At 39.5% G+C, this 14673-nt stretch overlaps 1 protein-coding gene across 2 annotated transcripts in view; it reads left to right on the top strand.

Annotated features, from left to right (window-relative positions):
• Window positions 1-13002, top strand: part of LOC125103682 (golgin subfamily A member 6-like protein 22) — a 46955-nt gene extending 33953 nt beyond the window's left edge. Inside the window, exons 7-9 of one of the 2 annotated variants that reach the window (XM_047735406.1) lie at window positions 8196-8423; window positions 9228-9446; window positions 12604-13002. In XM_047735406.1, the coding sequence (XP_047591362.1) occupies window positions 8196-8423; window positions 9228-9446; window positions 12604-12765 (609 nt within the window). In that variant the 3' untranslated portion in view covers window positions 12766-13002. The remainder of the gene's footprint in view (window positions 1-8195; window positions 8424-9227; window positions 9447-12603) is intronic. The other variant, XM_047735405.1, reaches the window with a different exon arrangement.
• The last annotated feature ends 1671 nt before the right edge of the window (window positions 13003-14673 follow it).

The following is a 14673-nucleotide window of genomic DNA, read 5'->3' as shown; positions in this document are numbered from 1 at the left end:
GTTTTAACATTTCCCTGTTTACTAACTAGTAAGGTTGAGTGCCATCCCCCTTTTTAAATGTTAGGTTTTTTTTTTTCTTTCTTTCTTTTTTTTAAATGTTGGTTTCTTAGATTCCTTTGCCTCTGTACTCCTCACAGTTTGGAACCTCAGATGCAGAAATTAATCAAACTCTGTGGTTCCTAACACATTATCTTGGGCCGTGGAAGGGCTTTCTCTTATTTATTATTATTTATTCCATTTAAGTCCATTTTCCCATTCCCTCTTCCAAAATTCAATCTGGGGTGCCTGGGTGGCTCAGGCAGTTAAATATCCAACTCTTAATCTCAGCTCAGGACTTGATCTCAGGGTTTTGAGTTCAAGCCCTGCACAGCATGGAGCCAACCTGAAACAAAAACAAAGGAGATCAATCTAATGTGTTTAACGTGTATCTTTTTGTTTATATAGTTGACCCTTGAACAGTGTGGGGGTGAGTGTCATTAACACCCTCCCCATTTAGTCGAAAATCCTCATGTGTAAGTTTTGACTCTCCCCAAAACTTAATTACTAACAGCCTACTGTTGATAACATAGTCAATTATCAGCCTTGCTGATAACATAGTCAATTAACACATATTCTGTATGCCATATTTATATATACTGTATTCTTAAAATAAAGTAAGCTAGAGAAAAGAAAATGTTAAGAAAAATCATAAAATGCATTGACAGTACTGTACTCTTATTTCTCAAAAAAATAAGTGGACTGGCATAGTTCATACCCATGTTGTTCATGGGTCAATAGTATGTTCTTTTAAATATAATTTTAATATGTTATTAATTTATCATTAATATAATTATATTATAATAACTCAGCATTGTATCTTTAAGATAGACTTAGTGAGGGGCGCCTGGGTGGCTCAGTGGGTTAAAGCCTCTACCTTTGGCTCACGTCATGATCCCAGGGTCCTGGGATCGAGCCCCAGGTCGGGCCCTCTGCTCGGCAGGGAGCCTGCTTCCCTCTCTCTCTCCCCGCCTCTCTGCCTACTTGTGATCTCTGTCTGTCAAATAAATAAACAAAATCTTTTAAAAAAAAGATAGACTTAGTGATGCTATGTGTTCATCTAGTTCATTGCTTCTATTACATGGAGTTCTACGGGATGCTTATCTGCCATGCTCTGCCTATCCACTCCTTGGTGATGAATGCCTTGGTTACCTTTGTCTTTCTGCCACCACAAACACTGCTACCAGCATCTTTGTACAAGTTCCCCTATAGGCCTGTCAGAGAATCTTAGGGGTGTTTGCTCAAGATTGGAATTGGTGGCTCATTGTGTTAGGATTATACATATACTTAATTTGATTAAGTGATTAATTTGATTAAGCCAGTCAGCTCTCACAGAATGATAGTCCCACCAGTGATACATGAGGGTTCTTGAATCTCCACGTTCTTGTAATTTCTTAGCATTAACCAGCTTCCTGATTTTTTCCATTTCATTGGGTATAAAATGATTGCGAATTTAATATGCATTTCTCTCAATATTTTTTTAAAAGATTTTATTTATTTATTTGACAGACAGAAATCACAAGCAGGCAGAGAGGCAGGCAGAGAGAGAGGGGGAAGCAGGCTCCCCACCAAGCAGGGAGCTAGATGCGGGGCTCGATCCCAGGACCCTGGGATCATGACCCGAGCTGAAGGTAGAGGCTTTAACTCACTGAGCCACCCAGATGCCCCCATTTCTCTCAAGATTAATGAGTTGGAGCATTTCCTTTTTGATTTTTAGTTTTTAGGCTTTTTAGTATTTGCCTCTTTGTTTCCTTTACCTATTTTCCTATTTGGGTTCCAGCCTATTCTTGTTAATTTCCAAAACTGTGTGCATGTCTTCTTCACCCTGTTCAGACCCTTACACTCCATGGCAGGTCACCTTCCCATGTGGGCTCTCCTCTCACCCCAGTCAGGCTCGAAGTCCCTCTGCAGAGCACCCCTCCTCTGTGCCCACTTTTATTGCCCTGCTTGGGCCACATTCTGGAGCCTACTTTGTTCTGCCCACTTAATGGCTTTAGGACTGAATTGTCTAGAGAGGAAAAGAAAGGAAAGGAAGAATAAAGAGAGAGTAAGAGTAACTGGTTTATGTTTAATTTTTCAAACATCCTGATAAATATACTTATTTTAATCATAATTTTCTGTCAAGAGGTACTTTAGCTTTGTTTCACAAATATTGACAAACTATTGGTCAAGTTTAGAGACTGAACAACATTTGAACCAGTATTTTCCTTATTTTTCATTTTAAATATAGTAACACATTTTAAAGTTTCCAGATGTATGAGATTTTAAAATTTTTGTATTTTATTACAACATGCTGGAAGTATATGATCCTTGAGAATTTACTGAGACTTCTTACATGGCTGAATACCTGGTTGATTTATGTAGCTGTTCCATGTGTGTTTATAAGAATGTGTTCTCTGTTGGGTATAAAGTTCCATATATAGCTAGTGCTAAAGCATATTATTCATATGGTTCAAATTGTCAGTATCTCTGATTATTTTTATATCCTTGATTCTGGGAAAGGGATCCTAATTCTCTAAGGATAATTTTTTGTTCATCCATGTAACTTTGCAGTTCTGTCATTTTATTCTTTAGAGATTACTGGAGCATGTGCACTCATGACAATCTTTGCTATCTTGTTCTTTTAAGCACTATAAAACAGTCTCTTTCTTGTGCTTTATAAAATGTTGTCTTAAATTCTCCATTTTCAGGAATTATGGTTACTAGTGCAATGATCTTTTGGTTCGTGTTTGCCTGATATGTCTTTTTATCCTTTTATTTTTTGCCTTTCTCCGTCTTTGTCATTAAAGACAGTGTATGGTTGTATTTTTAAAAAATCAAATTAGGGAGTTATCCAATTGGTGAATTTAACATATTTATCTTTATTGCAATTACTATATTAGTATGTGATTGTCCTAACTTATTCATGATTTCCAAATATTTTACTTTTCTTTTGATGGGGGTGTCTTCTTTCTTGGTTTCTATTAAGATAGAATTTTTTTCTCCTGGTTTTAAAATTGTACGTTCTATGTTTATTCTTATGTTGTTTGTTCTTTAACTAAGAACCATACTTTCTTTTACCTAATATTTATAGGAATATCTTGCCCCTTTGATTGTTGACCTCAGTCCCCAATTGTGCTGAGAATCTCTAAACTTTTAATTTTTGCATTGCTTTTTGTTTTCTTTTTGTTTCCTTTTACTTGGTTCTAGTTATTTTTAGATAACCACTAAACTTGACCAAGGTATTTGATACTTTGTAGGGTCCATGGTGTTATTTAAAGTTTATAGTATTGAATTAGACATGATGAAAAAACATGCAAGATCTGCGAGAGATCAGTTTTTACCACAATATGAAATTTACTGGAGAGATCAACTGCTCACACACGATTAGTGTCACAGATAGTCCCAACACTTGAACTTACTGCAATAGCAACAGGAGGTAGCTGCAAAATTATTATAGTAGTACAGTATGTAGTACAGTTAATTTTATGCAATTATTCATTTAACACTGCATTTTCATGTTTGTTTCTATTTCTCTTGAATGAGGATGGTATTATGTATGACCTATGGTACTCGTGTAATTTTTGATAAATTTAAACTTTTTGTAATAGATTTGTGAAAACTTATGATAGCAAATGATAAAATAGACTAGTTTCTATATATATGTATGTATTTATGACATACCTAACCTTTTCTTAATTTTTCTGATATCTGTAGGCTATGTGGTTCATCTATGAGTTCTTTCAAATTCTTGCAAATCTTCACAAGTTTTCTCAATATATTTACTGAAAAAAAATCTGTGTATAAGTGGACCCATCATACAGTTCCAAACCTGTGTCATTCAAGGGTCAACTGTACACACACACACATACATACACACACACACCCTTGAATGGTCTTGTTTCTCTGGAGAACCCTAATGCACTTTGCTTTTTTAAATTTTCATTTTATTTTAATTTTTAAAATTTTTAAAGATTTTTTTAAAGTAATCTCTACACCTAACATGGGACTCAAATTTACAAGCCCAAGATCAAGAGTCTACTGACTGAGCCAGCCAGGTACCCCTGCTTTTTTTTTTTTTTTTAAATAGTTTATATCCTATTGTCCTTTTATCCTGCCTTTTTAAAGAGTTTTCAGTCTGATATTTCTTTTTCTTTAAGATTTTATTTATTTAGGGGCGCCTGGGTGGTTCAGTGGGTTGGGCCGCTGCCTTCAGCTCAGGTCATGATCCCAAGTCCTGGGTTCGAGCCCCGCATCGGGCTTTCCGCTCAGCAGGGAGCCTGCTTCCTCCTCTCTCTCTGCCTGCCTCTCTGCCTGTGATTTCTCTCTGTGTCAAATAAATAAATAAAAAAAAAAGATTTTATTTATTTATTTGACACAGAGAGAGATCACAAGTAGGCAGAGGGAGAGAGAGGGAAGCAGGCTCCCCGCTGAGCAGAGAACCTGATGCGGGGCTTTATCCCAGGACCCCGAGATTAGGACCTGAGCCTAAAGCAGAGGCTTAACCCATTGAGCCACCCAGGCGCGCCTCAGTTTGATACTTCAACTCACTCAAATTTGTTCCTCAAATTGAGATTTTATCAATTTTTTAATCTCATCTATTATGTTGCTCATTTCAGCTCGTACATTTGTCATATCTAATATTTTTACTTGGTTGTTTTACTTTATAATTTCTTGATCAGTTAATGTCATCTCTTCTCTCCTGAGTACCTACAACTCTGAGTAAAGGTAAAGTTATAATTTTTACATGAAACTGAAAGTGATCAGAAAAAATAAAGCCTTGTCCTAAATTTCATTTAGTGACAGATGAAGAATTAATACAACAGAATACATTTTTGAAAGGATTTTATTTATTTATTTGAGAGAGAGAGAGAGAGAGTACATGAGCTGGGCTGGGGGTGGGGTGTGGGAAGGGCAAAGGAAGAAGCAGACTCCCTGCTGAGGACATCATGGGGGGGCAGGGGGGCTCCATCCCAGGACCCTGGGATCATGACCTGAGCAGAAGGCAGACACTTAAGTGACTGAGCCACCCAGGTGCACCCACCAACAGAATACTTTTAAAGGAACAACAGAGGACAGAAATAGAGTAGGTTAATGATACCACTATGTGAGTGTAATTATTCAATGCAAATTTTATACCTGTCAGAGTGGCAATTTGTACATGCAATTTACAATTTACTCTGTCAGCTTTGTAATATAATTCTTAACAAATTAAAAATATTCTTTTTGAGGGGCACCTGGGTGGCTCAGTGGGTTAAGCCTCTGCCTTCGGCTCAGGTCATGATCTCAGGGTCCTGGGATCGAGCCCCGCATCGGGCTCTCTGCTCAGCGGTGAGCCTGCTTCCCTGTCTCTCTGCCTGCCTCTCTGCCTACTTGTGATCTCTCTCTCTCTCTCTCTCTCTGTCAAATGAATAAAAGTAAAAAATAAATAAATAAAATAAATAAAAAATATATTCTTTTTTAATATCTATTTCAAAATGTATATTTAAAATAGATTAATATACCTTTTTCCTGCTATTACAGGTATCTGTAGTTTAAATATTTATAGTATTAGTGATTGGTAATTTTTGATAATTTGGCACATCTTCTTTTTCCCTATAGCAGATTTTATTTTATATACTCTAATAGGATTTTATACTTTTCTTCATGTAAGTCCTATAAGTCCTTCCTACAAGTCTTTCTTGTAAAATTTATCCCTAGGTCTTTTATAGATTTTCTGTTCATTGTTAATAACATATTTTCCCCATTTTTATTTGAAATGGCTATTACTAATATAAATAAAAACATTTGATATGTTTTGTTGTTTTTTTAAAGCTTTATCTTGCACACATGTGCAAACTTGGGGGAGGGGCAGAGGGAGAGGGAGAAAGAGAATCTCAAGCCAACTCCCTTGAGTGCAGAGCCCAGTGCAGGGCCCTGAAATCAAGACCTGAGCTGAATTCAAGAGTCTGAGGCTTAACCAGGTGCCCCACATTTCATATGTATATATTTTTATTAATTACCTACCATTTTACTGAATTCACTTATTAATCCAATAGTTTTCTTAACTAGGGTTTTTTGAGTTTTCCAGACATGATTGCATATTATCGTTTTCTAGAAAATACTGTACTTCTATTAGATTTTCAACTTATTGCCACTGAGTTATAAAATATTCTTTTAGAATTATTTTCATACTTTCTATATCTATGAATTCTGCATATTTCTCCTTCCTAATGTTAAGTGTTTTTACTTTCTCTCTTTCCTCCTTTTAAAAAAATATTTTATTTATTTGAGAGAGAGAGCACACACAGCAGGGGGGCAGAGGGAGAGGGAGGACAGACTCCCTGCTGAACAGGGAGCCTGATGCTGGGATGGAGCCCCAGACCCTGAGATCATGACCTGAGCCAAAGGCAGACACTTAACCGACTGAGCCACCCAGGCGCCCCCTTTATCTTTTTCTTCTTCTTGTCTCCAGGCTTGCTTAGGAGCATGTATTTTATTTTTCCAAAGAATAAGTGGTTCTCTTTAAATATAAATTTTAGCACCGCCCGAGATCCGCGAGCTACGAGCCCACGAGTTCCACCATCCCATTAGGAGGAAAGCTGCTGTTCAGTCCATGAAGACGTGTGCCGCAGGAGTAAGAGACACTCCCAAAGAGTTTCAGCGCCCACTTGGACTTCCACAACCAGAGATGACAGCAAAGGTGGCGTCCTGGAAAGCCGCTGAGCCTTGGTCTTTTCATCCAGTCTATGCAAGAAGGTCCGGGCAGCATCCAGCAGCTCGCCCCAGAGAACACCAAGCTTGGCCTGCCGAGGAGGAGGAGGAGGCGGCGGAGTCCGAGTCAGACGGGGGTGTGGAGTGCGACCTGAGCAACATGGAGATCACAGAGGAGCTGCGCCAGTACTTCGCCCAGACCGAGAGGCACCGGGAAGAGCGACGGCGGCAGCAGCAGCTGGACGCCCAGCGCCTGGACGACTACGTGAACGCCGACCACGACCTGTACTACAGCACCCACCGCTCGGTGCACCCCCCCCCCCCTCCGAGAGGCCCGGCGAGCCTCACCAGGCCGAGATGAAGCGCTTGTATGGGGACAGCGCCGCGAAGATCCAGGCCATGGAGGCCGCCGTGCAGCTGAGCTTCGACAAGCACTGTGACAGGAAGCAGCCCAAGTACTGGCCGGTCATCCCGCTCAAGTTCTGAGCCCGGAGCGCCACGTACCCAGCCATCACCCCCTTCCTTTTGGATTCACTGAATCTCTCCTGTGCATCTTCTCAGGGAAATTTCTCTTATACTGAGAAATCAGCATGTCACCAAAGTCCCAGGGGGCCCGTCTCAGGGCTGGATGTAACACGTTGGCCACTTGAAGTCAGCAAGATGTGTGCTGTTGCCAACATGAAAGATTTTCTATTGATCCAAAATGATTTCATGTATCTCATGCTTTCATGTATATCACTGATACTCTCCAGTTCATTAAAGTCCTCACTTAGAGACAAAAAAAAAAAAAAAAAAAAAAAAAAAATATATATATATATATATATATATATATATATATATATAAATTTTACTAGCTTTTGATCTATAGATAGTGAAAATATACAGTATTTTAAGAAATTTGCATACCTTCTTTTTTTCTTTTGCTGGTAATAACTTCATAAAGTACAGATTATTAGAAAGAATATAATTAAAATCACCAATAATCCTACCACTATGAGATAACCAGTGTTAACTTATAGGCATAGTTTTTCTTAATCCTGCTTCTTCCATTTAGTTGTATCACTAGTATTTTCTCTTAGTAAATATTTTTGTAACTTGACTTTTAGGGAGGGTATAATCAATCATATGTAATTTAATTATACTTTTTTGGACATTTGCATTGTTTCTATTTTTCATGTTATAAATAATGTAAATATCTTTGTGTCTGAATCTTTAAATATTTATTTCCTTATAATACATTGCTAGAAAAGTTGATACAATCTGTTACCATCAGGTGTTTATAAAATTGTTAGCACTGAACCATCAATTTTATTGCCGTATTTTATTTTCCAGATTATTTAAATAATGCATATCTATGGTGAAAAAAATATTTTAAGTAAGCAAGTATTACTGTCCACTGCTTATCAGCCTAGAGTAGATCTGGTATGCTAATGTGGAACACCACCTTAAAGCACAACTTCATTTCAATACTGTTGATTTCTGCAAAGGAAAACTCTGGGACTAAGAATTTGTGGACAGACGAGCATGGCAAGATGTCCAGACAGCTAGAAAAAGATAATGAGCAACAAACATTATTGAATATTCAGCAGAATTTACAGATTGCTACAACTCAGAGACTAGAGGAGAAAATTCAGAAACTTCAGAAACAGCTCAGTGATTTGAAATTGTCGAATAAAAGTATGAAAATTCAACTTACAAGAGTAAATGTCCTTAAAGTAAGTAAAGTGAGGCTTTCAAAAATTCTCTTCAGCTTTGATTTGCTACTATTTCAGCTGCATGTTTCTTATGAATTTTTAAAAGATTAACATTAAAATTATTTTATATGCACACATAAGTATATATAATATGAAAGCATATTGGATAATAAAATTAGATGCATAGACATCTACCACTTATCTTAAAAACCAGGGTATTGTCAAACCCACCGAAACCCTCATCTATTCTTTTCCCTACTTCTCAAAGTTAACTGGTATTCTAAATGTTAGAATTCTAGAGTCCTTGCTCTTTCCATCTTATTTCGGTCTTTCTTATTGGGGTAATAGTTAAGTTTTATTCATTTTTGGAGACTCCTCTTTGGATCTTCTCCATATCAAGCTTCACTTGTAGTATTTCAAACATATGTTTTATGCCTTAAAACAAAGGTGCACTAAATACTTCCATAAGTGGGTTTTTTTGGCATTTTACCAGCAACATTTATCTTAACTGCAAAGCCAGTTATTTTCTCTATTTCTGATTTTGGTTAGCAGAGGCAGTACAACTTTTGAGGACATGAATACTCATTAAATTTCTTTAAATCCCAAGTGCCTAGTTTATAAAAGTGCTCAGTGACTGTTATTGATGAGTATGATGATTGAGACATGTCTTCTTAATTCATAAATTGTGGAATTTTCTTTCTTTTCCATATATCAGAGCCTTAAAAAAAGAAGAAAAGAAGCGTGGGTTATATCACACATCTTGTCTTTTACTTAAAAGAGATCTAATTAGTCATATCCCTTTCCCCCAACCTTATACCCTCACAGGACAAAACAATCGAAAAGCTCAGGCAATCTTTAACGCAAGTTGAAGCAATGAAAGGGAAAGCAGTTATGAAAACAGACAATTTGAAAACTACATTACACTCTGCCAAGCAAAAGGCAAGAGGGGACAAAGAGAAGGTCCATCAGCTGTTAGATGCTGTCACTTCTGAGCTCTGCACAGCAAAGAGCACTCTTGATAAAGTACCAGGACAACAACAAGAGGTTTGTTTTGTTCATTATTATATTAAGAGTCTTTAAAGTGATTAACACCGCTGTCACCTTAGACTCTATCTAATCCAGACAAAAAGGAGTTTGTTGGCTTATGGACTCAAAGGTGAGTTAAGCAACCAGACCTCAGTAAGAGCGGCACTTGGGCTGCAGGATTAGCACCTGGAACCTTCTAAAGCTTTTCTCACCATCTCTTCCTGGCTCTGTGTGTGTGTCAGCTTGCTTTATGTTTAGAGATTCTGGGACAGGGGAGAGAGTCCCCAGAAAGGGTCTAAGAAAGCCCAGCTTAGGTCAAATGCCTATTCCTGGTGAATCCACAGTAGCAAGGGATGGCATAAATGATTATCTTCACTTAGGTTTGCATATACATCCTCTGATTGACCAATGGAGAGAGGAAAAAGATGTCCAAGAATGGAAGTTCAGGGGAAACCATGTGTCTGGGGCTGAGTCACCTTCTAGGAAAAGAGGGTAGTGCTTCTAAATTTGCCTAGATTCTCACAACATTTATAAAGCAGGTGTTGTTAGAGAATTTTTAAAAAGATTTATTTATTTTAGAAAGAAAGAGAGAGAATGAGTGGAAGGAACTGAGGCAGAGGCAGAGGAAGAGAGAACCTCACGCAGACCCTGCTCTGAGCTTGGAGCCCTGTTTGGGCCTCGAGATCACATCCCTGAGCTCGGGACCTGAGGTGAAACCAAGAGTCAGATGATTTAACGGACAATGCCACCCAGCTGCCCCTTAAAAGAATTTTTAAAAGGCTAACTGATAATTTGGGGCTACTGTGGAATTATACGCTACATCTCTTATTAGTAGCTTAAGAAATATGTAGTTTAACCAATTACCTTAAAAGATTCTTGAAACATAAAATCATGATATTATTATTTTTGTTTTTTTTTCTCTTTTTAAATTTCTGCATATTTATATTCTTGTTTTTACTCTTCTCAATATTCTTTCTATATTTTCAGTCAGATCTCCTCTTCTTTGGCTACTCTGTAGTTCACTCTTTACTTCTGAGATGACTTTGTTTTATTCTTGCCTGAGGTCAACCACCACATCTCCCTCATCTGTAAGGCATATTGGATATCATTTTTTGGTCCATTTGTATTCTGAATTACAACATTTCTCATTCAAAATAGAGGCCTCCTCTCCCTGCCCCATGTCTGCAAATCCTTGTTTGAAATTAAAAAAAAATATATTTTATTTATTTAGTTGTAAGACAGAGACAGTGTGCACATGCGGGTGGGGTAGTAGGAGCAGAAGGAGAGGGACAAGCAGACTCCATGCTGAGCACCGACCCCGTGGAGGGGTTCAATTCCAGAAATCAAAATCAGATATTTAACCAGCTGAGTCACCCAGACACCCCTGAAATTTAATCCATATCAGGTATTGTGTCAAACATGTCTCTTTTGCTCCGTGGCAGTTTTTTGGGGAGAAGTATTTTCATCACCTGACTAGTTTGGATGATGCTATTTTCTATTTAAAGAAATTTGGACGGATATTATTTGCCTTTTATCTATTCGTGTTAAAACCCTTTTAATTGGGGTGCCTGGGTGGCTCAGTTGTTTGTCTGCCTTTGACTTGGGTCATGATCGTGGAGTCCTGGAACTGAGTCCTGGGATCAAGCCCTGTATGGTCTCCCTCTCACTCTCCCTCCTCCTGCTCCCCTTTTCCCTCAAATAATTAAGTAAAATCTATAAAAATAAAATAAAATACTTTTAATTGCTCTGACCTCTCAATTTCAGGTGTTTCACTTTAGGGTAGTTATAGGGCAGGGTTTACTTGCTTGTTTTTTTTTGTTTGTTTGTTTGTTTTAACTCAATACTACCCTCTTGTGTTGCCACAGTGAGTGCAGTTCTACAGTCTTCCGTCAAGCCCTATATATATATTTATTTTTCCTGGCAAGCCTTTTATGTTGGGGTGAGAAGTTATATGATGCCTGCTTCTGCAGTACTCTTGTTTATAGAAGTCCCTGACTTTCCACTGTTTGCTTTTTTCTTTTCCTTTATCTCCTATCTTCCAAGGAACATCTCACCAAGTATCTCCCTCTTCCCTCAGAAACTTTGTCCTTCAGAACTGCCAATTTGGGGAGTGCTTGCGTGGCTCAGTTGGTTAAGCGTCGGACTCTTGGTTTCCGCTCTGGTCATGATGTCATGGTCATGGGCTGGAGCCCCACTTCGGGCTCTGTGCTGGGTGTGGAGTTGGCTTCAGATTCCCTCTCCCTCTGCCCTTCACCCAGCTCCTTTGTGGGCACGAGCTCTCTCCCTAAAAATAAATAAAATCTTTAAAAAACAAAAAAAAAGACTGCCATTTTTGGTCTCATGTGCTTCTAAGCCCTTTTCTTTTCCTTCCCACTTGCCAGTTTTCTGACCCACCAGGTCTTAGACTTCACAATATTTCCCCATTTCTGAGTGGTCCTATGTCCAGGACACCACTGGAAACCAGCTGCATCCTCCAGTGTGGGCTCAGGAGCTGCCTCTGCTGGTTTAGGATATTTATTTTCCCACTTATACACAAACTGAATTTGTGATATTCTCTACTTATGCTTTAGATATGATTTGTGGGTGGTTATAACTGCTTTCCTTAGAAGATCACTATGGTTTTTGGAGGAGGAGTGGAGAGATATGCTTAGCGGACTACTATGACCATATAGCAAATCCAAAGTCCAAAAAGAAATTTCCTTAGGGATGAAAAACAAGCAACAGTAAAATTAAGTTTAGTCTATAAAGTGTAAAAATAAAATCTTAAAATGAAAAGGACATTTTATTTTTATTTTTTTAAAAAGATTTTATTTACTTATTTGACAGAGAGAGAGATCACAAGTAGACAGAGAGGCAGGCAGAGAGAGAGAGAGAGGGAAGCAGGCTCCCTGCTGAGCAGAGAGCCCGATGCGGGACTCAATCCCAGGACCCTGAGATCATGACCTGAGCCGAAGGCAGAGGCTTAACCCACTGAGCCACCCAGGCGCCCTGAAAAGGACATTTTAAATAAAGAGTTCTTGTAATATTTATAGCTTAAAATATAATTTGAATGTAGAATGTTACATTTCATAAAGAAATGTTTAATAAAACTACATTTCTGATACCAATTTCATTGTACACAATAAGGTGGTCCAGACTAATGATATATCTTATGTTTTTGGTGGTTTTTCTGTAGCTTTCTGATTTTCGAGAAACTATTATGAAGATGTTGGGATTTAACATGAGAACAGCTGACAAGGAAATCATCAATCACCTAAGGCTTATTATACAAGATTATGAAACATGTAACAAATCAAAGATTGCTTCTGATTGTGAGACTGGACAGGATAATGAATAAAAAAGTTCTTTCTTCATTGCTGCCAACAAGAGCACAGAAGATAAAGATATCTCCTCCAGCATTTTGAATTGGCTACATAATGAATAAAATGCATTGGGAATTTTTCACTTGAAAAATTCTCTTCTTTGATATTTGGCAGTTAACTTTTCTTTGTCATTATCTTGTTCTATATGTTTATTTATGGTCTAGTCTATGTTGTTACTTATATATCTAATTATATTTATTATTAACTATTTTAAGCAGGGTATTAATCAGAACTTGTGTTCTCAGTGGGAATATTTATAGTTAACAGACTGTTTCTAAAATGAAAAGTCCAGAATAATTATTTTAAAGTCAGCTGATTGGTAACCTTAACTCCCTTTTGCCATGTAGCCTAAAATACAGGTTCCAGGGATCAGGACATAGACCTTTTTGGGGAGCCATTATTCTGCTGACCATAGCTCACATCTACCCAAATTGAATACACATATATACCTACCTAATAGAAATGTGTATATAGCGGATGCCTGAGTGGCCGAGTCTGTTAAGCCTCTGACTCTTGATTTTGGCTCAAGTCATGATCTCAGGGTCATGGGACTGAACCCCGTGTTGGGCTCTGCAGTGAGCCAGAGTCTCCTGCCCTCCCCCGGCCCCTCCACATCTGCTCACGCTCTAACATAAATAAATCTTTAAAATAAAATAAACTATAAAAAAGAGAAATGTGTATATAAATTCTACAAAAAGGTATTTATAAAAGTGTTCGTGGCAGCATTGTTCATAATTGCCTCAAACTGGAAACTGTCCAAATGACCAAAAGTAGAGTTAACTATGACAACCAGATCCATCGGTTAAGCAATCAGATCTCCTTCACTTGTGGGACAGGGAGAGGTCACCTGGAATGAGGAATTTTCTTAGCGGCCAAACCATAAAGTGACTCCAGGTCTAACACTGGGGATATGACAGAGGACAATGAGTTTGAAGGGAAATGGTAACTTTATGGGGCTCCACTTAGCATGCAATAACCAGTGGCTTGTAAAGAGAACTTAGTTCTTGTCGCACATCTGTTGCTGACCATCCTCCAATTTTAAAATAAACCTCAAAATCAGGAAATGTGGCCTGGATTTCTGTTTTGTGGCTCTGGGGTTTCAGGCAGCCCCAACTGCCCTAGCCGAAACATTTTCCGGGTCAGATTAATGGAGCTTGTTGCTCCAGGACAGGAGCCAGCAGGCACAGCCACTAGACACTTTCTGTCGGGAATCGTTGCCTCAAACGCAAGGTGCCATTTTCAGACCCGAAAGGCTGAGATCAATTTTCTCCCTCCTCACCTATCTGGAGCGTCCCCTTTCGTAAAAGAGGAACCATTAGGACCTGTAAAACCTACTGTAAAGCCTCGCCTGCCGCCCAACACCCTAGCGACGAGGGCGGCTGCTTATAGAAGACCACGTGGCTGTGCAGATTCCCGTTCGAGATGCTACGAGGGACGCAGCCAAACTGCAGGTGCGACCCCAGGCGGCGCACTGCGGCCGGGCCACGGCGACCGTTCAGCGAGTCCGCGCTACTGCGCCTGCGCCCAGTCGAAACCGCGGCGACTGACGCCGACGGCTGAAGGGAGCGGAAAAGACACGGGAGAGCTTGGTGGTGACTCGCTGGCAGAAGTGATTGGCTGGTGGAAGACCCGTCTCAGATCGCGGCTCCGTGTGGGGCGGGGAACCCGCCGAGGGGGAGGTCGGAGCTTGCGCGTCCAGCGCAGCGAGGGCGGGGAGGGGGGGGGGCGGTGTCTCGGGAGAACTGTCGCGCGGACGCTGAGCGGGTTTTCCGGGCTCCTCGGGACGCCGGCGGCCTATGCGGTCGTGTCGGAGCGCGCTGGGCTCACCCGGGAGCGTTCTGGCGGGGCTTCCGCGCGGGCGTGCTCTTGGCGCTCACAGCCGC

Source organism: Lutra lutra, chromosome 7 (assembly GCF_902655055.1).
Source record: "Lutra lutra chromosome 7, mLutLut1.2, whole genome shotgun sequence".
In the NCBI taxonomy this organism is placed as follows: Eukaryota; Metazoa; Chordata; class Mammalia; order Carnivora; family Mustelidae; genus Lutra; species Lutra lutra.
The sequence above is the reverse complement of the archived record's forward strand: the minus strand, read 5'-3'. Positions and strand labels throughout refer to the sequence as shown.